The sequence below is a fragment of the Narcine bancroftii genome, chromosome 1, assembly GCF_036971445.1.
Source record: "Narcine bancroftii isolate sNarBan1 chromosome 1, sNarBan1.hap1, whole genome shotgun sequence".
NCBI classification, from domain to species: Eukaryota; Metazoa; Chordata; class Chondrichthyes; order Torpediniformes; family Narcinidae; genus Narcine; species Narcine bancroftii.
In genome coordinates this window covers 241,248,195-241,272,718 of record NC_091469.1, presented here as the reverse complement: position 1 = coordinate 241,272,718, position 24,524 = coordinate 241,248,195, and the positions used below count along the sequence as shown (strand labels likewise).

General features: G+C 40.9%; 1 protein-coding gene across 1 annotated transcript in view; it reads right to left on the bottom strand.

The window, feature by feature from the left end:
* The window catches only part of LOC138740817 (zinc finger protein 850-like), a 41,942-nt gene extending 30,539 nt beyond the window's left edge, over positions 1-11,403 (bottom strand). The window contains exons 1-2 of the mRNA XM_069893970.1: positions 11,359-11,403; positions 5,203-6,662 (exon numbers count right to left, since the gene is read on the bottom strand). Of these exons, the coding sequence (XP_069750071.1) occupies positions 5,203-6,119 (917 nt within the window). The 5' untranslated portion in view covers positions 6,120-6,662; positions 11,359-11,403. The remainder of the gene's footprint in view (positions 1-5,202; positions 6,663-11,358) is intronic.
* Between the last annotated feature and the right edge of the window lie 13,121 nt (positions 11,404-24,524).

The following is a 24,524-nucleotide window of genomic DNA, read 5'->3' as shown; positions in this document are numbered from 1 at the left end:
GATATTGTTTGTAATCCCACTTAGTAAGTGCCATAATTTCAATTAACCTTGTAGCCAGAAATCTCCCCATAGTCCTCCAGAGTAGAGCGCAGCTTGGACAATGAGTTTGCTGGGTCTTTCGGATATATCAGTATGTTATCGGCAAACAAATTGATTTTATGTTCTTCCTGGCCTGATCTAAAACCCTTGATGTCTGGATCCTGGTGAATGGCTTCGGTCATCAGTTCTATGGCCAGTACGAACAGGGCTGAGATAGAGGGTACCCTTGTCTACTTGATCTTGTCAGTGGGACAGCTGGAGAACTTTGTCCATTGGTCACAACTTTAGCCTTGGGCATGTGGTATAATGCCCTTAACAATTTATAAAAGTTGGCCCTAACCTAAACTTTTTCAGCACCTTGAATAGAAAACCCCATTCCAATCTCTCGAATGCCTTTTCCGCATCCAGGGCGACAGCTAAACCTCGTTTCTGGTTTGTGCCAGATGCATTATTCTGAGCAGTCCGCCAATGTTACCCGCTGCCTGTCTTTTTTGCACAAAGCCCACTTGGTCTTTATTTATTAGTTTCAGCAAATGTTTCGCCAATCTATTTGCCTGAGCTTTGCAAATATCTTATAGTCCATGTTCATCAGTGAGATAGGCCTATAAGAAGACACCATTAGCAGATCTTTGTCTTTTTTTAAGCATCGTCGTGATGATTGCTGTCAAAAAATTCCGGGATGGTGTGGGTCTCCGTTGCCTGGTCTACCACCTCCATATAGAGCGGCATCAATAAATCATTAAATTCCTTATTAAAGTCAGGTGAACCCATCCTCCCCTGGAGACTTCTTAGTCTGTAGTGAATTCAATGCTTTTCCTATCTCTTCTTCTGTGAAGGGAAGATCTAGGGCCTCTTGTTCTTCTGGGTCTAAATTTTGTAACTTTAATTTGGGCAGGAACTCACTAACTTCATCTATATAAACCTTCATAGAATTCCCTGAAGGACCCATTAATTTCTTTTTGGTTTATGAGTGATCCTGCCATTCCCAGTTTGTATCACATTAATCTTCCTTGAGACCAGTTCTGTCCTCAACTGCCAATAAAGGACTTTGTGGGCTCTCTCTCCCAACTCATAGTATTTTGGTTTTGACTGCATTCTGGCCTTTTTCATATTATATGCTTGGAACGTATAGTATTTCAGTTTTTTTTATTTGTTGGAGCCCTGTAGTAGTCTTCTGAACCTGATTTTTGGAAATCCTTTTCTAATTCATCTACCTACCTCATATATTCTTTCTTTACTGTCTTGGTGTATCCAATTATTTGACCTCTCAAATATGCATTGAGGGTGTCCCATAGGAGGAATTTATCTGGAGTAGAGGTATGGTTGGTCTCACAAAATATGTCTATCTGTGTTCTTATAAAAGTATAATTCTCCGGCTTCTTTACCAGCAATGCATTAAGATGCCATCCGTATGTCATATCCAGCTTATCTGGCATTTCTATTGTTAATATCAACTGTCTTTCTTTCTTTCTTCTGTGTACTCAGCTGTGTACTCAGTTTCCATGATTCTACCCTCTACAGGGGCTGAAGCCAGGAAAAAAATCTATTCTAGTGTAGGAGTCATGTTGTTTTGAGTAAAAGGAATAACCCTTTTCCCTTGAATGCTTCTGCCTCCACGTGTATATCAAATTCACCACCCTCATATTGTAAATAGTAGCCCTTGCCACCTTTGTTTTAGTTATTTTCTTTGTTTACTTATCAAAGACAGGATCCAGACAAAAATTAAAATCTCCCCCAACCAGAATGTTTTCCTTTCCCTCTACCAATGTTAGGAAAATGTCCTGTATGAACTTTTTGTGATCAAAGGTGGAGGTGTACACATTTACTAAGGTCTGGGATTCTGAATATATCTGAATATAACACTGTTACAAATCTTCCTGTTCTGTCTGTGATCACATTCTGCACTCACAATGGAACACTTTTCCCTACAGGAATTGCCACCCCTTTGTATTTGAGCTGAGTGAGGAGGCTTTTAAGGCCAGATCTGCTCCCATTTTTTTTAATGTGTACCAAGACACTTTTACTCTTCACTGGACTGTTCAAGCCATTAACATTAAAACTAATGTACTTTATACTCTTAGCCATTGCCCCAGAGACTCTCAGGCCTATTTCCCCCTTAGCTTCACCATCATTCATCCAACCTTTTTCCTTCAGCCATCTGCTCCAGCCCACCAGGCATGTGACAAACACTGGTAAGATAAAACAAAAACAAGGACCTTAAGGCCAGAAAGGACAGTTAAGAAAAATAGTTCAACAAAAAAAAGGAAAAAAGGCAAAAGTTACACAAAATATTACAACAAACCCCAAGCCCTTATCATACTCCCTTCCCCTGTCCTCCTTGTAGAGGCTAAAATTATATAGTTTCTGTATTAGTAAATTTACGGTACTGCTTGTTTAGAATTTTTACCAATTCTGTGAAGGTCATAGAGTGTCTGGGTTTTTTTGAGAATGTGAAGGGCGGGGGTCAATCAGTTTGTCACTGTGGATCAAGCAAGAAATCTTGTTTGACTGTCAGTAAGAACGTTTCGATAATGTGTGTTGAGCTCAACCTCAAGTTACGGTATTTCAAATATTTCAAACTATCTTAACTATTTCAAGTTGTCAAATAATTTCAAAGATTTGTAATAATTAACAATGTTTCTACAATTGAACAAATTGTATTCTATCAAAGATTAAATGCAACACAGTTCAAAATTGTATTTACATCAATAAACAGCATGAAAGTGAAGTTATTGTTGGATTTTGTTATGGAACAGAGAGCAGGATGAGTGTCAATAATCTAAGTGAAACATACCACCATTAACGAGCGAATAGGTCTCTACACCCCTCATCCCTCCCCCCATCCCGACCACCACCTTCCACGCTGTCGCCATTTCCATCCATGACTGAGCCAATGTGATGCACATCTCTCCCTTCCATCTTCCTCCCCTGCCCTCACTCTCCCAATTCCCTTTTTCCTTTCTCGTTTCACATGCATTTTTAAAACCCAATATTTATCTGTATTTACACCAAAATGCTTCACCTTCTTGCTCTTCTTTCTCCCCCAAGCACAGGTGATTCCTCAGCAAACTGCTGTGCCTTTACCAGCTCCGCAAAAAATTTCCTTCCCGCTTTCCACCCCGGCAATACCATTTTCAGGGTAGTTGGATATCTCAGGATGCACCAGCCTTTTGACCGGTTCCAATTATTTTCTATGCTTTAAAAGTGCTGTGCCGATGTCAGGATAGAAGAATACCTTCTATCACTCGATTTCCTTTGGTCGCCCCCGCTCCCCCCCCCCCCCCACTTCTTGCACTGGCTGCCGCCGCTCCTAATATTTTTCCCTGTCCTGGTAATGCACCAGCATTGAACGAGGTTTCTGCCCTCTGCATCTTCACCCCATCGCCCAATGTATCTTTACCCAGGGCTTCAGGGATCCAGTTTTGGAAGAAATCCATAGGGTTCATCCCCTCAGTGTTTTCCTTCATCACCACTATTTTTCTGTTACTAGGGCGTCCAACCTTTTCCACATGAATCCCTCTCCTTTACCAATGTATCCAGCTCCTTTTCTCCCATTAATTTTATCCTCGCTTTCTCCCACCCTGTCCTCAACTTCTGTCCTTCTACCCGTTAATCCTGAGAGGGCTCCCCGTATTATATCTAATTAGTTTCATCATGTCCTGGGCTCTTTTACCCAAAGTTTCAAAGAGCCTATCTTCCATGAGGCCCAAGGTCTCCAGTGCATCTCTAAAGGAGATGTCCTCCCCCTTGGCCGGCCTCCAGTGCTGCCGTTTCTGTCTCCATCACCGTCGCGGACCCCCTCCTTGCATCCCCGGCGCAATGCTGGATCTCATCGGACTCACCGGTTCGGCTCCTATCCTGCATTTCCTGGCCTCTCTGCCCTGCCATCACTGCTCCCACCAGCCGTAGCATGATTGCCAGACCTGACACTTCCACTGCGAGAGTAGAGTTCAGAGTCTCTCCCTCTCCCCAAGCCGCTTCGTAGAGCTCCTGCCGTCTGCTTGCCGGTGTGGGGCAGCATCACCTCCTCAATCCCAGTTCTCTTGCAGACTCCACGGGCCAGGCAACACCCTCCACAGCAGGCCTCGAGGCAGCCCTGCCATTTTCTTCACCACAAGGTACCCTGACTCAGTTTCCTGGCTTCAGGGCTGATTCTTTACTGTTCTTACATGTGGGTTTATTTTAATTTGTTATTCTTCTGTTCTTGATGTCTTCCCACACTGCTGGCATTTTAGTTGCTGTTTTGATAGTTTTTTTTTTCCAGTATTATTTGTGTAGATCTGGAAGTTCTGGGATTCCACATCCTATTGCTCTCCTCACATCTTGTTTCATATCTTGAGGTGAACAGTGCATCTATCTAAAAATGGAAGCTCAGTGAACACAGAGTGGAGATTAAAGGCAAATAAATCCCCCGGGCCTGACATGTGTTCTCCACATTAAGTGTTTACAGAGATACAAGGGAATGAGACACAGTTTTCAAACACAGCTGCTTTATTTGGTACAGATCCAAGACATGAAATTCAATTCCTGTTATTGGGTGGCAGTTAGCGAAACGTTATCAACGGCCCAGGTTTGAATCCAGTCCTCCCTGCAAGGAGTCTGTACGTTCTCCCCGTGATTGGTAGGTTAATTGGGCAGCACAGGTTTCATGGGCTGGAGAAGTTTCAACTGTGCTCTATTAATCTAAGTCTTTGACATTAATGGAGAGCATCCATTCCACCTCCACTTCCCACTGCCTTGGAAAAGCAACCAGCATATTAAAAGACTCCACCCCCCTCCCCAGATTCACCAGTGTGAGATCACATCCCACCAGATTCAAGGACAGTTTATTTCCAGTGTTATCAGATTCTAGAAGGATCCATAAAATTGTAAAATAATGCTGCTTTTGCCTTGTTCCGAGTGAGCTGTCCCTGTATCTGCACTCCTTCACTGTGAATTATTTACTGGACTATGTATGGGATGTCCAGCTGGACTGCTCCAAAACAAACTTCCTCACTGCATCTTTGTACATGTGGCAATAAACTTAACTCTGAAAACAAATTGCAAATTAGTAACAAGACCAAGACCTGTTTTGATTTGTTGCCTCAATAACCACATGACTCCAGTCCTTTTTGGTGTTTGAGTGAATGATGTTGAAATATTCCACACTCTGCATTTTATAAGTGAATTCGCTGGTGTCTCACCAGGCTGTTCGACTGGGTGAACTCCTTCCCACACTCAGAGCAGGTGAATGGCCTCTCTCCTGAATGCATCCGCTGGTGGGTCAGCAGGTGGGAGGACCGGGCGAACCCCTTTCCGCACTGGGGGCAGACAAATGGCCTCTCCCCAGAATGAACCTGCTGGTGAGTCAACAGGTAGGAAGACTGGGTGAAGCCTTTTCCACACTCGAAACAGGTGAATGGCCTCTCTCCAGTGTGAAACGTCTGGTGGGCCAGCAGGTGGGAGGACTGGGTGAAGCCTTTTCCACATTCGCAGCAGACAAATGGCCTCTCACCGGTGTGAAACCGCTGGTGCCTCCGCAGGTCGGAGGACTGGGTGAAGCCCTTCCCACACTCGGGACAGACGAATGGCCTGTTGCTGCTGTGAATCTTCTGGTGGTTCAGCAAGTTCGATCGCCAGCTGAAACCCTTGCCGCACTCGGGGCAAGTGAAGGGCCACTCGCCAGTGTGTACCTGCTGGTGCCTCCTCAACTTGCGAGACTCACCGAACCTTTCGCCGCATTCAAAGCAGGCGAAGGGCTTCTCCCCCTTGTGCATCCGCAGATGTATCTCAAGGCTGGAGCACCTGGTGAAGGCCTTTTTGCACTCGGGGCAAACGAATGGCTTTTCCCCAGTATGGACCCGCTGGTGCCTCAGCAGGTTGGAGGTCTGGGTGAAGCCCTTGCCACACTCAGGGCAGGTGAAGGGCCTCTCACCGGTGTGAAACTGCCGGTGTCTCAGCAGGTGGGAGGACCGGGCGAATCCCTTTCCGCACTCAGAGCAAATGAAGGGCCTCTCTGTGGTGTGGACCCGCCGGTGTTTCATTAACTCACTTGACATTTTAAAGTTCTTCCCGCAGATGGAGCACTGAAACGGGTTCATCGCTTTGGGGATGAAATCGTGTGACCGGGGATAAATCAATGCAGTCCTGTCCTGGGGCACAGAGCATATGCTCGATGGAGACACCCGGAGAGGTAGGCAGCAGGTTAAATCAATACTGAAGCTGGGACTAGGGCCGGGACATGGGGAGAAGCATCTTCTAGCCGGGAGCCCCTCGTTCTGGAACCCGGTAGCCCAGTGCTGAGCTCTGCTCCCAACCCCGGCACTGAATCACCTTCAGTCCTTGACAAGTGCCTTACCAGGGATGCATTACCAACTCCCCAAGAAGTCACATGCGCAGTGTTCAGAATGGCGACTGTGGAGCCCTTTGCCAACCACAGTTGGCATTGTGGTCAGAGAAGCATCCATTGATCAGGCACTTCTTGGGTGAAGATCCAACCCCCGTCTTGGATATTCAGGTGAGGAGAGTGATGCCTTGGCTCTAGGAGCTGGGCTTGCATCTGACAAACAGGGGCCGATTTAAAATCCAGGTGGGGAAATCTCTCCCGATGTTGCGAGGTTCATGGACATAATGCCTGTTTCTGACTGTAATAAAAAAAGATCAGAAGTGGGTTAGGCCATTCAGCCCATTGAACACACCCTGCCATTCCATCATGACTGATTTACTATCACTCTCAACCCCATTCTCCTGCCTTCTCCCCCCAACACGTGAAATTATGACATTGTGGCCATTAATGATACTTGCTTGCAGGACGGGCAAGACTGGCAACTCAATATTCCAGCTTCCGTTGCTTCAGACACCATAAAACAGGGGGGAACAAAAGGGGGTGGAGTGGCATTGTTTGTTAGGGAAAAATATCACAGGCAGGACAGACCAGAGGGCTTGTTTACTGTGGCGATATGGGTGGAGATGAGAAATGGGAAAGGTATGACCACACTCATAGGGTTGTATGATCGACCACTAATAGTCAGGGAGAATTGAAGCAAATCTATGGAGAGATAGCAGACAGCTGCAAGAAATATAAGGTTGTGAAAGCAGATTTTAACTTTCTACTGGGACTCCCATACTGTAAAAGGGCTGGCTTGGAGTTTGTCATATATGTGCAGCAAAGTTTTCTAAATCTATATATGGAGGTATCAATATTGGATCTCTTATTAGGGACTGAGATTGGACAGGTGAATGATGAATGTGTAGGGGAACATTTTGGGTCCTGTGATCACAATGCCATTAGATTCAAGTTAATTACGGAGAAGGATAGGTCTGGGCCTCAGGTTAAGATTTTAAATTGGAAAAAGGGTAATTGTGAAGCAATGAGAAAGGAACCAGAATGCATGGACTGCAATAAGTTGTTTTCAGTCAAAGATGTGCGAGGTAAGTGGAGGACCTTCAAAGGTGATATTTTCAGAATACAGAGTTTGTAGGTTCCTGTTAGGATTAAAGGCAAGGTTAGAAAGCAAAGGATCCATGGTTTTCGAGGGATATTGGGGATCTGATTTGGTAGAAGAGAGAGGTGTATGACAGGTATAGGCAACATAAGATACTCGAGGAGTCTAAAAAAAATGCAAGAAATATTTCAAGAAAGAAATCAGGAAAGCTCAAAGACACGAGGTTGCTTTGGCAGACAATGTGAAGGAAAATCCTTATGGTTTCTACAGGTATATTAAAAACAAAAGGATTGTAAGGGACAGAATTGGTCCCTTTGAAGATGAGTGGTCAGCTTTGTATGGAGACAAAAGAGATGGGAGAGTTAATTTTTTTTTTCATTAGTATTCACTCAGGAAATGGGCAGAGTTGTGGGAAAACAAGCAGTGAGGTCATGGAATCTATACAGACCAAAGAGGAAGTGCTTGTTGTCTCAGAGTAAATGAGGGTGGATAAATCCCCAGGTCTGTCAAGATTATCCTTCAGACTTTGAGGGAGGCTCATGTAGAATTTGCAGGGGCTCTGGCAGAAATATTTAAAATGTTCCTAGCCATGGGTGTGGTGACAGAGAAATGGAGGGCAGCTCATGTTATTCCGTTGTTTAAAAAATGGCTCCAAAAGTAACCCTGGAAATTATAGGCAGGTGAGCCAAACATCAAAAATTGGTCAATTATTGGAAGATGCTATAAGAGATCGGATATACAATTATTTGGATAGCCAGCGACTGATTAGAGATAGTCAACATGGCTTTGTGTGTGATAGATTGTTCAAGGTTATCAGGAAAGTTGATGAAGGAAAAGCCATGGATGTTGTCTACATGGTCTTTAATAATGCCTTTGACAAGGTTCTGCATGGGAGGTTAGTCAGGAAGCTTCAGTCACTCGGTATTCATGGTGAAGTGGTGAAATGGATACAACAATGGCTGGATGGGAGAAGTCAGAGAGTGGTAGAGGATGATTGCTTCTCAGACTGGAGGCCTGCAACTTGTGGTGTGCCTCAGGGGTCAGTGCTGGGACCATTGTTGTTTACCAGTGGTTCTCAACCTTTACCTTTCCACTCACATACTACAAGTAATCCCTATGCCATTGGTGCTCTGGGATTAGTAAGGGATTGCTTAAGGTGGGATGTGAGTGGGAAGGGAAGGTTGAGAATCACTGCTCTAGACCCAATTGTAACTGAAATATTTTGCTTGAGAAAAATTGTCATTGGCCCATTTCCTTTGGAATATGAAACCGTGCACATAATGAGTTAATTAGGTATGATGAAAACAGTGGTTTTCAAACTTTTCCTTCCCATTCGCATCCCACCTTAATCAATCCCTTACTAATCACAAAGCATTTATGGCATAGGGAATACTGAAAGTGGTATGTGAGTGGAAAGAAAAAGGTTGAGAACCACTGATCTATATCAATGATCTGGATGGGAAAGTGGTAAATTGGATCAGCAAGATTGCAGATGACACTAAGATTGGAGTAGAACAGATACAGATATCAGGGTACAGATACAGAATTCCCTTAAAGTGGCATCACACATAGATAGGGTTGTAAAGAGAGATCTTGGCATATTGTCCTTCAGAAATCAAACTATTGAATACAGAAGCTGGGAGGATATGGTAAAGTTATATAAGACATTGATGAGGCCAAATTTGGAGTATTGTGTGCAGTTTTGGTCACCCAACTACAGGAAAGATATCAATGATAGAAAAAGTGCAGAAAAGATTTATTAGGACGTTGCCTGGACTTCAGGAACTGAGTTACAGGAAAAAGTTAAACAGGTTAGGACTTGGAGGGTAGAAGAATGGTGAGAAATTTATTAAATTTATATTTAAATACCTCTATTAAAAATCATGAGGGGATGGACAAAGTAAATATAGATTGGCTTTTTTTTTCCACTGAGGATAGGTAAGAGAAACCAGAGGATGTGTTAACAGTGAAAGGGAAAAAGTTTAGGGGAAACTGCTTCACAGAGAGAGTGATTGGCGTGTGGAACGAGCTGCCAGCTGAAGTGGTGAATACGGGCTCAACATTTAAGAACTTGGAGGGGTATGGAGGGCTATGGACTGGATGCAGGTGAGTGGGACTAGCCAAAAGAAATGGTTCAGCACAAATTAGAAAAGCCAAAGAGGCCTGTTTCTGTTCTGTTAATGTTCTACAGTTCCATGGAATAGAGGAAGTTGCGATGAGCTATCTAAATAGAAAGAAAGGCAGCTTGTTTACACAGTTAATTCAGAAAATGAGCAGGCCTATTAACTGGGAAGATCAGTAAGTGAAGGTCCTGATTTATGGGGTTCATTAAGCCTTGAATCCTGCACATGGGACATTAAGCATCATAATAAAATGAATGAGGTGAACAATCTCGGTGTTGGGAGTTATGACCAACTGAAATATGTAGATTAGTAAAGAACCACATACTCTTTGATTAGATCAGTGTGAGTCAAGAGCAAGTTTTTTCAACTTCTCACATCAGAATCACAATCGGTGCCAGTTCCTCTGAGATTTTCCAAGCCAGCCATCCCAAACCAGTCCAGGATGAGAAGGGCATTTTGTTTTGTTGATCTTTCATGTGACTTACTGTTCTTGACAACACTTTTGCACCCTGGAAGTGTTTGTTCTCCCTCATTGATCTGAAACCTTGAAAACCTGCTGATTTTATCTCATTACAACTTGAAAAGGAACATTTGGTCAAGGTGCTGAGCTGCTCCCATCGGATCCTTCAGATTTTTTTTAGACATACATCACAGTAAGACCATTTCCACCCAATGGACCAACAACCCCTGATGCTTGCTGACCGGGAAAGTTTCTCCAGCATGTTTGTGTTTCACCATCTGGGTGAAATCGGAAATTGGCTTCTCCCAGAGGGTGAATCTGTGGAATTCTCTCCCCAATCCAGCTGTGGGAGTTGCCTTGTGGAAAATATTTAAGACAGGAATGGATAGGTTTTTAACAGATTGGGAAATGAAAGGTTGGCGGGAATGGACAGTTAAGTGGAGCAGAGTCCATGGCCAGATTAGCTATGATCTTATTGACTGGCTGAACAAGCTCGATGGGCCAGAAGGCTGACTCCTGGTTGGGGGCTGGTATGGGGCAGAAATGCAGAGAGGAGGGGAGATACCAGGATGCTCCCAGTGTGGCCCCAGCTGGACTGAATGGCCTTGTCTTTGTTCTCCACATTGTATATTACACAGATACAGAGTGGGGTGAGGGGAGAGGAGATGCAGGGCCCGCGAGGCCAGGGGGAGAGGGGAGGTCCTCAGGGCTGGGGTGGTAGGCCCTCGGGCAGGAGGGGGGGGGGTAGAGGGGAGACGGGGGGGGGGGGTAGAGGGGAGAGATGCAGGGTTGAGGGGGGGCGGGGGAGAGATGCGGGGTTGAGGGGGGGCGGTGAGAGATGCGGGTTGAGGGGGGCGGGGAGACTCTTCAATTTCACCTCCACTTCCCCATGATTCCCCTTCCTCCCCATATGACAAGGCCTGGTCCCCGCCCCCTGCCCCTCCCCGCCTTCTGCCCCTCCCCCGCCCCCCTGCCCCTCCCCCGCCCCGCCCCTCCCCGCCCCGCCCCCTGCCCCGCCCCGCCCCCCTGCCCCGCCCCGCCCCCTGCCCCTCCCCGCCCCCCTGCCCCTCCCCGCCCCCTGCCCCTCCCCGCCCCCTGCCCCTCCCCCCCCCCCTGCCCCTCCCCGCCCCCTGCCCCTGCCCCTCCACCCTTCCTCTCCCCCACCGGCCCGACTGTAGAGGGACGAGGCCTCGGCCTGACCCTCGTTCCCCTTGTCCTCCTCCACATGACCGCCGGCAGAGCGGCTCCAACAAGGGCTGGGCTCGGGACCCCACCAACCGTTCCCCACCCGCCTGCCCGGGGTAAGTCTCACCTCCATCCCCGGGCCCAGGCCGCGGCCCTCCTCCCCGTTGCTGAGGGAACGGCGCTCAGGAACCCTGTGACGTCACGTTCAAATGCGTTGCCCGCAAAAGTTTGTCACGTGACATTGCGGCCGCAGCCCGGGGGGTGGGGCGAAAGAGCTGTCAGATCACGGGACGTCACTGCGCATGGGTACAAGGGCTTGCCCAGATGTGTCCAGGTGGAATCTACACCCGGGGAAGCGAAGGGAACAAGGGGGCAGAAAGGAGCGAAGGGGAATAAGGGGAGGGGGAACAAGGGGAGGGGGAACAAGGGGGAATAAAGTGGTGAAGGGGAGGGGGAACGTGGGAATAAAGGGGTGAAGGGGAGGGGGAACAAGGGGGAATAAAGTGGTGAAGGGGAGGGGGAACGTGGGAATAAAGGGGTGAAGGGGAGGGGGAACGTGGGAATAAAGGGGTGAAGGGGAGGGGGAACAAGGGGGAATAAAGTGATGGGGAGGGGGAACGTGGGAATAAAGGGGTGAAGGGGAGGGGGAACAAGGGGGAATAAAGTGGTGAAGGGGAGGGGGAACGTGGGAATAAAGGGGTGAAGGAGGGGGAATGTGGGAATAAAGGGGTGAAGGGGAGGGGGAACAAGGGGGAATAAAGTGGTGAAGGGGAGGGGGAACGTGGGAATAAAGGGGTGAAGGGGAGGGGGAACAAGGGGGAATAAAGTGGTGAAGGGGAGGGGGAACGTGGGAATAAAGGGGTGAAGGAGGGGGAATGTGGGAATAAAGGGGTGAAGGGGAGGGGGAACAAGGGGGAATAAAGTGGTGAAGGGGAGGGGGAACGTGGGAATAAAGGGGAGGGGAAACAAGGGGGAATAAAGTGGTGAAGGGGAGGGGGAATGTGGGAATAAAGGGGTGAAGGGGAGGGGGAATAAGGGGGAATAAAGTGGTGAAGGGGAGGGGGAATGTGGGAATAAAGGGTGAAGGGGAGGGGATCAAGGGGGTATAAAGGGGAGAGGAACAAGGGGGAATAAAGTGGGAGGGGAACAAGGAGGAATAAAGGGGCAAAGGGGAGGGGATTAAGTGGGAATAAAGGGGAGGAGAACGGGGGAATAAAGGGGAGGGGAACAAGCAGGAATAAAGGGGGAGGTGAACAAGGGGGAATAAAGGGGCAAAGGGGAGGAGAACATGGGGTAATAAGGGGGCAAAGGGGAGGGGAATAAGGGGGCAAAGGGGAGGGGAATAAGGGGGCAAAGGGGAGGGGAATAAGGGGGCAAAGGGGAGGGGAATAAGGGGGCAAAGGGGAGGGGAACAAGGGGGAATAAAGTGGCAAATGGAAGGGTAACAAGGGGGAATTAAGCAGCAAAGGGAAGGGGAAATAAAAGGGATAAGGTGGAGGTGGAACAATGGGGGAAAAAGGGAATAAATGGGCAAAGGGGAGGGGGATATGGGGGAATAAGGCAGTGAAGGGGTGGGGAAACGGGAATAAAAGAAGGAAGATCAGATTTCTCTTTGTATTGTAAAGATGAGCATGCTTTAGAAAGATGTTCAGAATTGGAGAAAAAGTCACATGATGAGAAATTAACCTTTTTAAAGAAGAATGAATTATGTTTTGGCTGCTTGTCTAAAGAACACATCAGCAAAACTTGTAATAAGCAACACAGTTGTGATATTTGCAGTTTAAAGCATTCCAAGTTACTGCATACTCAAAGAAGTAAAGTCAAAAAGGAAGTCAAACAATCTGAATCTTAAACTAAGCAGACAGTCAGAGAGCATGCTTCAGCTTCGGTTCAGACAAACAGTCTTACTGGGGCTGGTGACAAAGCCCTCTCAATAGTTTCTGTGCATGTTAAAGCTAAAAGGGGGAGCTTCATACTGAAGACCTACTTATTTCTTTATCCAGGAAATAGCACCTCATTTTGTACAATTGAATTAATGAATAAACTTAATCTTCATGGAAAAAGATCATAGATCTGATTGAAGACAATGAATGATGAAAAGAACATTGAAGCAAATTTTGTTTCAGGTTTAAAAGTTTGATTGTGGAGCATGATTTCAAGGAGTTTCATTGAATTCTCAACTTAACCAGTACTTTAACAGGTGTTCTGATAAGATTTTGTAAAGAGCTAATTGTAATTGCTGCAGATAGTGAAGCGATGTTTCATGAAGTGAAAGTACCATCAGAAAATCGTCATTTTTTTTACGATTGTTATGGTGGCCTAATGGTGATTAAAGTAAAGACATGATTGAATACAGAATGGCAGTTTATCTATTTAGAGCAGATTCGTCACCGCGTTGTGCAGATTTTGCTGTCAGGAAATGTGACTGAAGATAATGAAGACCATTTAGTTCTCAAGCTACAAACATCATTAGAAATCATTTCTATGTTGATGATTGTCTTACTTCAGTGGTTTCAGATAAAGAGGCAATAGATCTTTATCAAGAGTTAAAGGAGATCTGTAATAAAGGAGGTTTCTTCCTTACAAAATGGATTAGCAACAGTCAATGAGTTGGCTGTTATTCCTGAGGCAGAAAAAGCAAAGGAGATAAAACATCTTGACTTGGAATGTGATGTTCTACTTGTCAAAAGAATTTTAGAGTGTAATGGTGTGTTCAATCTGATGTTTTCAAATTCATAATTGTTTTGAAAGAACTGCCTTTAACAAGAAGAGGTATTGCAGTGGAATATTTTGGAGATGAATTGGTAAAATTAGAGTAGGTTACATACATACACACACATTAAAACAGATCTTATTTGAAATATTGAAGAATTAATATTCAGTGAATTTACAGAAACTGGAAAATGCTGTGCACATTTCACAAGTAGGTGTTAATTGAAATGACATAATTGAAGCAACAGGCAGGAGACACTCTGGCTGTTAAAAGCTCTTTGCAAGGGTTTTGACAGAGTGCACAGAAAGGCCACACCTAGGTTTTGTTTACCTGAAGACAACAGCTTGACCAAGAAGACTAACTCCTATTGTTTGCTGGAGAAGGTCAGGGGTTTTGCAAGTGAGAGAATCTCATGGGCTTTCTGGCAGTTGGAGAGAGAGAGAGAGAGAGAGAGAGAGAGAGAGCTGAACAGTGCAAACCAGGAAGCTTGTTGGAATTGAAACAGAAAACTCCAGAGTGGTGGATGGCTGGAAGTGCTATCAGTCTGAGGTTTATCTTGGAATAAGAAAACAGAAAAGAAGTATGTGATAGCCTGAAAGAAAGAGATTATCATCTGGAGAACCCTGATGGGGCAAGTTTCATCAGCAAGTCATTGAGGTGATACCTCAGTTGTGGAAATCCTGGAACAAGAAATCTCTCTCTGCAAACCCTATGAGAACCTTCCTGAGCGGTAAACATTTACCTTTCGAGCACCAAAGCCTGGTGAACTTTATACATGTTAAATTGTGTGCACAGTATAAGAATTGCCTGCAACCAGTAAACCTGGAAGAATGAGAAATGAGATTGAACTGTCAACCAAAGATATTTTCTTAAATTTACATACAAACATTACATACACATGCACTTAGAATTAGAAGGGGATTAAGTTGGGTTTAGTTAAGTTAATAGAGATAAGTTAAAGTTTGATTCTATTTTCATGTTTAAAGATAATTAAAAACAATTCTTGTTTAAGTAACTACTTGTCTTGGTGAATGCCTATTGCTGCTGGGTTTTGGGGTCCTTTGGGCTTGTAACTTTTGATTGAAAGTTCAATCTTTGGGAATATTAGTACCAGTCGTATTAATAGCCAAGAAATTTCTGCAAGTATTGTGCAGAAGAAAATTCAGATGGGATGAAACTATATCAGAATCCATCGCACAAGATTGGATGAATTGGATTGAGAGTCTTAAGATGTTAGAAAATTTTGATGTCCACAGATGTTTTCAACCAACAGACTTTGGAAATGCTGCATTTACTCAGTTATACCACTTTGCTGATGCAAGTGAAGGTGGTTTTGGAACTGTCATTTATTTAGCACTACAAAATAACCAAGTGTGAGTACATTGTGGATTTGTAATGGGAAAAGCCAGCGTGGCTCCATACCTCAAATGGAATTGACGGCCACTACTATGGCGAGCAAAATGGACACTGTTAAGAAGAGAATCACAGAAGGAGTTAGCAGATTCTGTGTTTTGGAGTGATAGTACATCAGTACTTTAATATATTAATAACAAAATCACAAGGTTTCGTACCTTTGTGGATAAGAGTTAATGAAATTGAGAGGGTTTCTTTTGCATGATAATCAATGGAGATATGTTAAAATGGTGGATAATCAGCTGATGTGGCTTCACAAAGATCAAAGGTTCAATCTTTTCTGAAAAGAGCCAACACATGGATGTCCAGTCCTCAACTTCTTTCTCGATCTCAAGAAGAGTGGCCTCAAAATCCAGAAGAGTTAAAAGAAATTTCAGTGGAAGATCCTGAAATCCAAAACATTAAAAGTAAATACTATTCAAATATCTAATGAAAATGATCCGATCACTCAAATAATTTGCTCTCACTCTTCTTTTTTCCCAAACTTTATTTAAAAGATAGGAAAAAAACATATCATACACTATTGAAATAATAAAAACAAGATTTTACATTAACACCCACCCCACCTTCCACCCCTTCAGCCAACTTTATACATGTTAAATTGTGTGCACAGTATAAGAATTGCCTGCAACCAGTAAACCTGGAAGAATGAGAAATGAGATTGAACTGTCAACCAAAGATCTTTTCTTAAATTTACATACAACTTAAGGGGAGAAAAAAACAATTTCGATTATATATATATATATATATATATGTAAAAAGAAAATATAAATGTTAAAAGTATATCTGAATGCATATATTTCAAATACGGAGACCACTTACTAACAGAAGAAGAATAATTATCATTTAAATTATAAGTAATATTTTCCATGACAATACATACTTTTAATTAATTGGGCCAATGTGATATATTAATCTCAGTATCATCTTTCCAAGTCCTAGCAACACATTTATGTGCTACTGATAACACCAAACGTACAAAAGCAATTTGAATTTTGTCCAATCCCATTCCCCTTAACGAATACAAATTTCCCAACAAAAAAATTGTTGAATCTAACGGTAATATAAAATTATATGTTTTTTCCAAAACTACTTAATTCCTTGCCAAAATGATTGAACTTTAACACAAGTCCTAACGGCATGTAGAAAAGTTCCAATACATGAGCCACATCTAAAACAAGAATCCGAATTACTAAACCCATTTTTTAATAGCTTTTCTGGGGCCAAATATAATTGATGTAAAAAATTATAATTAACCATTCCATATCTTACATTAGTCAATTTAATTACATTGTCCTGACACATATTCACCTAATCATCATCGGGAAAAATAAATACTAAATCACTCTCACATTTAAGTTTAGATTTGACTTATCCATAGTATCTTGTAACAAATTATACATAACTGAAATATAACCCTTTTTCGGTATAGAGGAAATCAAAGATTCAAATCTCGATTAAGTAGGTAAAATCATCTCTCTACCATAATTATATTTTATCAAAGCTCTAAGTTGATAATACACAAACAAATAATTTAAGGTATATCAAATCTTTCTCTCAATTGATTAAAAAGAAATTGCCCCTCTACAAAACAATCTTGTATTGTCTTTATTCTTTAAGAATCCCAAATCTTTAAATGAGTATTAAACACTGAAAAAGGAATAAGCTGATTATTAGACAATGGAGTTAAAATTGATAATTTATCTTTCGACCCTAACAGTCTGGTTTTTTAAATCCAAATCTTTAACAAATGTTTCAATATCAGCATATCATATTGCTGTAACAAAATCAAATTCCAATGAAATATAAATTAATGTATCTCAATCCTAGGAATACACATCATCTCCACTTTATCCCAGCTAGGAGGCTGATCTAAATCCATCAATATACTAACAAACTGGGCCGCTTCATAATAGTCTTAAAAATGAGGTAATTGTAGTCCGCTCAATGCATACTTCCATGTAAGTCTATGCAATGCCACTCAAGCTAATTTACCTTTCCTTAAAAACTCTCACACTGCTTTATTCAAATCTTGAAAAAAAAGCCCTTTGAAAGTAAACAAGATATTGACTGAAATAAATATTGAATTTGAGGAAAAATATTCATTTTAATACAATTAACCTGACCAATCAAAGTTAATGGAAGATCTTTCCACTTAATCAAATCAACTTTAATTCGTCTTAATATAGATACACAATTTAATTGATAATTAGTATCCATAAACACAGCTAAATATTTAATTTTATTTGTCCTCCTTAAATTTGTAATAGTTTTAAATTCAGAATAATCTCCCACTCCAACTGGTAAAATTTCACTTTTAATGCAATTAACTTTATATCCTGATAATTCTCCAAATTTCAACAAACACTCTTGCAATTGTTTCAATGACTGTTTAGGTTCTGTCAAGTATACCAACACATCATCCTCAAATAAGTTAATTTTATGTTCTTCATTCTTAACCCTCATCTCTCTAATTTCTTTATTTTGTCTAATAGCCTGAGCTAACAGTTCAATAACCAATGCAAATAAGGCTGGTGACAATGGGCAGCCCTGTCGAGTTCAACAAGTTAATTTAAATGGTGAAGAAATCTGTCCATAAAATCTGTCCATATAAAGCCTTAACCCAACCAATAAAAAAGGGCTGAATTTAAATTTCTCTAACACTTTAAATAAAAATACCCACTCAACCTTATCAAAAGCTTTTTCTGCATCTAATATGCAGATATGAGTTGACCAAAGTAATTAATCAAAATATATTGTCTATTCTTAATAAACCTGTTTAATCAATATGTTCCAATTTGGGTAAATATTTAACAAGTTTATTAGTCAATGCTTTCGCTATAATTTTATAATCTACATTTAATAAATAAATAGATCTATATGAAGACACTTAATGGATCTCTATCTTTTTTTTGGAATGACAGTTATTAAAGCACTTGAACATGATTCTAGTAACTTCTGATCTTCAGTAACTTGATTCAACACTTCTACAAATACATTAGAAATATCATCATAAAAAGTTTATAAAATTCCACAGGGAATCCATCATCCCCTGGGGACTTTCCATTAGGCATTTCCTGAATAGCTTCCTTAATTTCAAAATCCATAAATGGAAAATCCAATTCCTGAACATCATTTCCATCTAATACCAGATACTTTAGATAAGTAAAAGTCAATAGACCATTATCCTGTTTCCCCTCAGAAGTATATAATTTTAGATAAAATGAATAAAACTGGTCATTAATTTCCTGAGAAATTTATAAGTAACTTTTGAATTCTTCTTAACAGCATTAATAGTCCAAGATGACGGTTCAGCTTTCAATTGCCAAGCAAGTACCTTATGAGCTCTTTCCCCCAACTCATAATAATGTTGTTTAGATCGATTAATTAAGTGCTCAAACTGAAAAGTTTGTAAAGTATTATAATGTAATTTCAACCTCACTAATGCAACTTGTTTTTAATCTTCTTTTACACATTTCTGAAATTCTTTCTCTAACTCAGCAATCTTATTTTCTAACTCTAAGCTTTCTACCAGATATTGTTTCTTAACTTTTATAGAATAACTAATAATCTCTCAAATAAGCTTTTAAAGCATCCCATATTACAAAATGATATCCACAAAATTAACATTCTCAATCAAAAATAAAGATAAAAATCAAAAGTTCTTTAACAAAAGTAACAAACTGGTTTTTTTCCCCAATAACATTGCGTTAAACGTCCATCTAAACGACGGGCATACTACCGCTGAACTTTCACAAGAAAAAAGTAATAATGAATGATCTGATATAACTCTACTTTTATATTCAGCTCGTAATACTCTACCTTGTAAATGTGCTGATACCAAAAATAAATCAATTCTAGAAAACGAATCATGTCGTGAAGAATAAAAAGAGAAATCTTTCTCTGTAGGATTAACTTTTCTCCAAATATCCACCAAATTTAAATATTTCATTAGCGCATTAATTTGTGTTGCCATCTTTGATTTCCTCATACTTTTTTGATTTCTGTCCAATAAAAGGTCCAGAACACAATTAAAATCACCACCAAGACATTTTCATTTGCTTGAGTTAACAGTAAAAAAGCTTCTGAAATAAACCGCTCATCATCTATATTAGGGGCATAAAGATTCAGCAAAAATTTTACAGTTCACTCTTAATACTCTGGAGCATGCCCCTCTGAAGATTCCAATTCAAATGGTAAAATTTTTTGAATCAAAATCGGTACTCCTCTTCCCTTAGAATTAAAAGAAGAAGAAAAGAACATGACCAACCCAATCGCTTTTCAATTTCAAATGTTCTTTTTCAGTCAAATGTGCTTCATGTAAAAAAGCAATATCAATGTTCATTTTTTTTATATAAGCCAATAGTCTCTTTCTCTTAATTGGATTATTTAATCCCTGAACATTAAAAGTTGCAAAATTCAATTTAGACATCTTTTTTAACTACTAATATATTTACACACTATAAAATAATGTTCCCCTCTATAATTCTTCAAAAAGAACCCTAATTTCTTTTTTAAAAAATAACTGAAAAACACAAAAAAACCACCCAAAGGTAGTAATACCTTAAAAATCTGGGTGTGGTAAACCTACTAGCGGCAGATGACTATCAAAGTTTTCAGTGTCATCCACCCCCGAGGCAGACACATATTTATTATTTAATTAAACACAATAAAATATAGTCCATATATTCAGCCCAAAAATTCCATGCCCAGTGACTGCTCCGGATCTTCAACATCAAGAAGACTTTCTGTCAACTCTCTTTCTTTCCATTCTTTCCATACTTTCCATTCTTTCCTTACCCATGTCCATTTCCATTTCCATTTACCCTCCTCTTAGGAGACAATGGAGGAGAATGCCCATTTCTCCACAGTTTTGGCAAAGAATTAGCAAAAACCAAAGCATCATGATCATTCTCAAAGAATTGAGATTGAAAATTTCCATAAAAACCCTTCAAAATTGCAAGATAACGAAAAGCAAACTTAAAGTCTTTTCTCCACAAAACATCTTTGGCTGTATTAAATTCTCGTAATCTTCTAATAATCTCTTGGCTCAAATCGGCATAAAAAACATTATTATTTTGAACAATTAATGGAGACCGACTCTGCTGTGCTTTCTGTACTGCCATACATAGGTATTTTAAACAACAAACCATGACTGCTCTCAGTGTTAGTCCTGGAAATGGTTTTCTTTTCAGAGCTCTGTGAGCCCGATCCAATTCCAAGCCTTGAGGAAAAAGCTCTTTACTCAGCACCTCTGGGATCCAATGCTTAAAAAATTTTATATGATCGGAACCTTCAATGTCCTCAGGAAGACCAACTATTTTCACACTATTCCTTCGGCTTTGATTTTTCAATGAATCAATCTTCTTCAATAAATCTCTTTTTTGAATCCCCCAATCTACAAAAGAAACTTCCACTTTTTCTCTATTACGTTCCACCTGATTTTGACACTCAGAAAAGGCTGTTTAAATTTTCTTAAAATTATCTTGCACAGTATCAACTAATTTTATACATCTATTAATATCACTCTTAACTACAATCATTTCCTGTTTCATAGTTGACATTTCATCACACATTTTTATTTTCATCTCCATAAATCCTTGATTCACCTGTTGATATTTGTTTTGACAATTTGTGCACTTGACAAGCAATCCCTTCCAAAACAGTAAACACTGAACACTGAATCTATTCCAGATTCCACCTCCATTTTTTGAGGTCTGCCTCCTTTAACTACAGGCTTCTCCTCCTGGATAAATTCCAATAAGTTAAGTTCCTCTTCTTCCTCAGTCATCGTAGATCCTTTAGCTGAATGGCTGCGGGTCTGAACACCCGACGCCGGCACCCCGACCTCTTTAGGACTTTGGCATTGGGGCTTCCCCACAGCCCATACTTTATCCAGCAATTTTCAGACCTAGGATGCCCCATGCAAGCCAGGCAAAGCCACTGGACGCGCAGGAGCATCTTCCAACACTACACTGCATACCCCCAGGCTGCCCATCAAGGTCGTGGGTTCATGGATCCCCTTGTCAGCTGTGCCGCCCACACACACAGCTTCACATGAATGTGGGTTGGCAACGGCCGAGCTCACCAAAGTGTCGGCGCCATCTTGCGGAGGCAGGATCGGCGCCGAGGTCAAACTCGAATGGGCTGGAGTCCTCTGAGGCTTGGAGACTCCCAACAACAATTCCATGGATTCAGCTATGCAGGTAGGCCTCAATTATTCTGCACTTTTGTATGGTAATTTTTTCTGAAGTTGAGGTTTAAATTTTTTCACATAAGATGACAACATACATCACTGTTATTTAAACACTATAAATATTATTTTTAACCACTTTTATGCTTTTTAAAAATCAGGTATTTAGTAATCCAGTTGGGGAAAGGTGAAATACACGTCTTCCTTCTACGCCATCTTGCCACGCCCCCTTGCTCTCACTCTTCATGGTTTCATTTGAAAAAGGCAGTAGCATGGATTCTTAGGGTTTTTTAATTTAAAAAAAACTATGCTTTTAAATCGTATCAAGAAAGAGAATCTAACTTTTTATTTAACTTTTGGGGCGTGATAATATAGCCTGTGTAACCAATTATATTGTATCATGTGTAACCTCGTGTTTATTGTATTTCTCATAGTTCCGGAGCATAGCTTTTTTCATATTTTATTTCTTATATTTATGTTTAGATCTTGTTCCCACTTTTGTTTGGGTTTGCAGCTTATTTCATCATTTTCTTTCTCTTGCAGCTTCATGTACATGTTTGTTATAAATTTTTTAATTATCATGTGTCTGTAATCACATATTTAAAGCTGCTTCCTTCTGGTAACCTCAGTCTGCTTCCCAATTTGTCCTTTAAGTAGGTTTTCAGTTGGTGGTATGGAAACATTGTACCGTGAGTTATTCTATATTTGTACTTCATTTGTTCAAATTATAATAAATTATTTCCCAAAAAACAATTTTCTATTCTTTTAATCCCTTTTCTTTCCCATTCTCTAAAGGAAAGGTTATCTATTGTGAAAGGGATTAGTTGATTTTGCGTCAATTATAATTTTGTTAGTTGGTAATTTGTTTTTTTCCTTTCTACGTGAATCTTCTTCCAAATGTTGAGCAGATGGTGGAGTACTGATGAACTTGTATATTGCACCAGTTTTTCATCCCACTTATAAAGTATATGTTCTGGTACCTTCTCCCCTATTTTATCTAGCTCTATCCTGGTCCAATCTGGTTTTTCACTTGTTTGATAAAAATCTGATAGATATCTTAATTGAGCTGCTCTATAATAATTCTTAAAGTTTGTAGCTGCAAACCCCCTTGTTTGTACCATTCTGTTAATTTATCTAGTGCTATCCTCAGTTTCCCCCTTTCCATAAGAATTTCCTTATTATTTTCTTTAGCTCATTGAAGAATTTCTCTGTTCAGGGAATTGTTAACGATTGAAATAGATATTGTATCCTTGGGAAGATATTCATTTTAATGCAATTTACCCTTCCTATCAGTGTTAGTGTTAAATCTTTCCAATGTTTAAGTCATCTAGTAATTTCTTAATTAATGGCTGATAATTTAATTTGTATAGATAGCCTAGATTATTATCTAGTCTAATACCTTGGTATCGGATTGCTTGTGTTTGCCATTTAAATGGTGATCCTTTTTTTTTTAAACTTTGTGAAATCACATTATTCATTGGCATCGCTTCACTTTTATTTTGTTGATCTTGTACCCCGATATTTCTCCATATTCATTCAATTTCTTATGTAATTCTTTTATTGATAATTCTGGTTCTGTTAAGTATACTATGATGTCATCTGCAAATAGAGTGATTTTATATTCCTTCTCTTTTATTTTTATCCCTTTTTTTATTTTCTGTTCTTATCAGTTCTGCCAATGGTTCTATTGCTAAAGTGACCAGTGAGGGAGATAATGGACATCCCTGCCGAGTTGACCTGCTTAATTTAAATTGGTTCAATATATATCCATTTACTGTCACCTTCACCATTGGACCCTTATATAATGCTTTAATCCAATTAATATATTTCTCTGGTAGGTTGAACCTCTGTAGTACTTTGAATAAATAATTCCATTCTACCTTGTCAAAGGCTTTCTCTGCATCCAAAGCAACAGCCACTGTTGGTGTCTTATTTCCTTGTACTGCATGGATTAAGTTAATGAACTTACAGACATTGTCCATTGTTCATCTTTTCTTAATAAATCCAGTTTGATCTAGTTTTACGATTTTTGGTACACAGTTGGCTAATCTGTTTGCTAATAGTTTTGCTATTATCTTATAATCTGAGTTATAACCATATAACCATAGAACCACTTACAGCAAAGAACAGGCCAGTTCGGCCTTACTAGTCCATGCTGTAACAAATCCCCACCCTCCTAGTCCCACTGACCAGCACCTGGTCCATACCCCTCCAGTCCTCTCCTCTCCATGTAACTATCCAGTCTATCCTTTAATGTAACCAATCATACCACCTCAACCACATCTGCTGGAAGCTCATTTCACATCCCTACCATCTTTTGCGTAAAGAAATTTCCCCTCATGTTCCCCTTAAAATTCTACCCCTTCAACCTTAAACCATACCCTCTAGTTTGAATCTCCCCCACTCTTAATTGAAAAAGCCTATCCACATTTACTGTCTGTCCCTTTTAAAATCTTAAACACCTCTATCAACTCCCCCCTCAATCTTATACACTACAGAGAAAAAAGCCCTAGTCTGCACAACCTTTCCCTGTAACTCAAACCTTGAAATCCTGTCATCATTCTCATGAACCTTCTCTGTACTCTCTCTATTTTGTTTATATCTTTCCTATAATTTGGTGACTAAAATTGTACACAGTACTCCAAATTTGGCCTCACCAGTGCCTTGTACAATTTCATCATAACCTCCCTACTCTTGAATTCAATACTCCGATTTATGAAGGCCAACATTCCAAATGCCTTCTTCACCACACCATCAACCTGAGTATCAGCCTTGAGGGTACTATTTACCATCACTCCTAAATCCCTTTGTTGCTCTGCACATCTCAATAGCCTATGACCTATTTTGATTTGCCTTTCCAAAATGTAACACCTCACATTTATCTGTATTAAATTCCATCAGCCAATTCTCAGCCCATACCTCCAGCCTTCCTAAATCATCTTTTAATCTACAGTAATCTTCCTCACTGTCCACA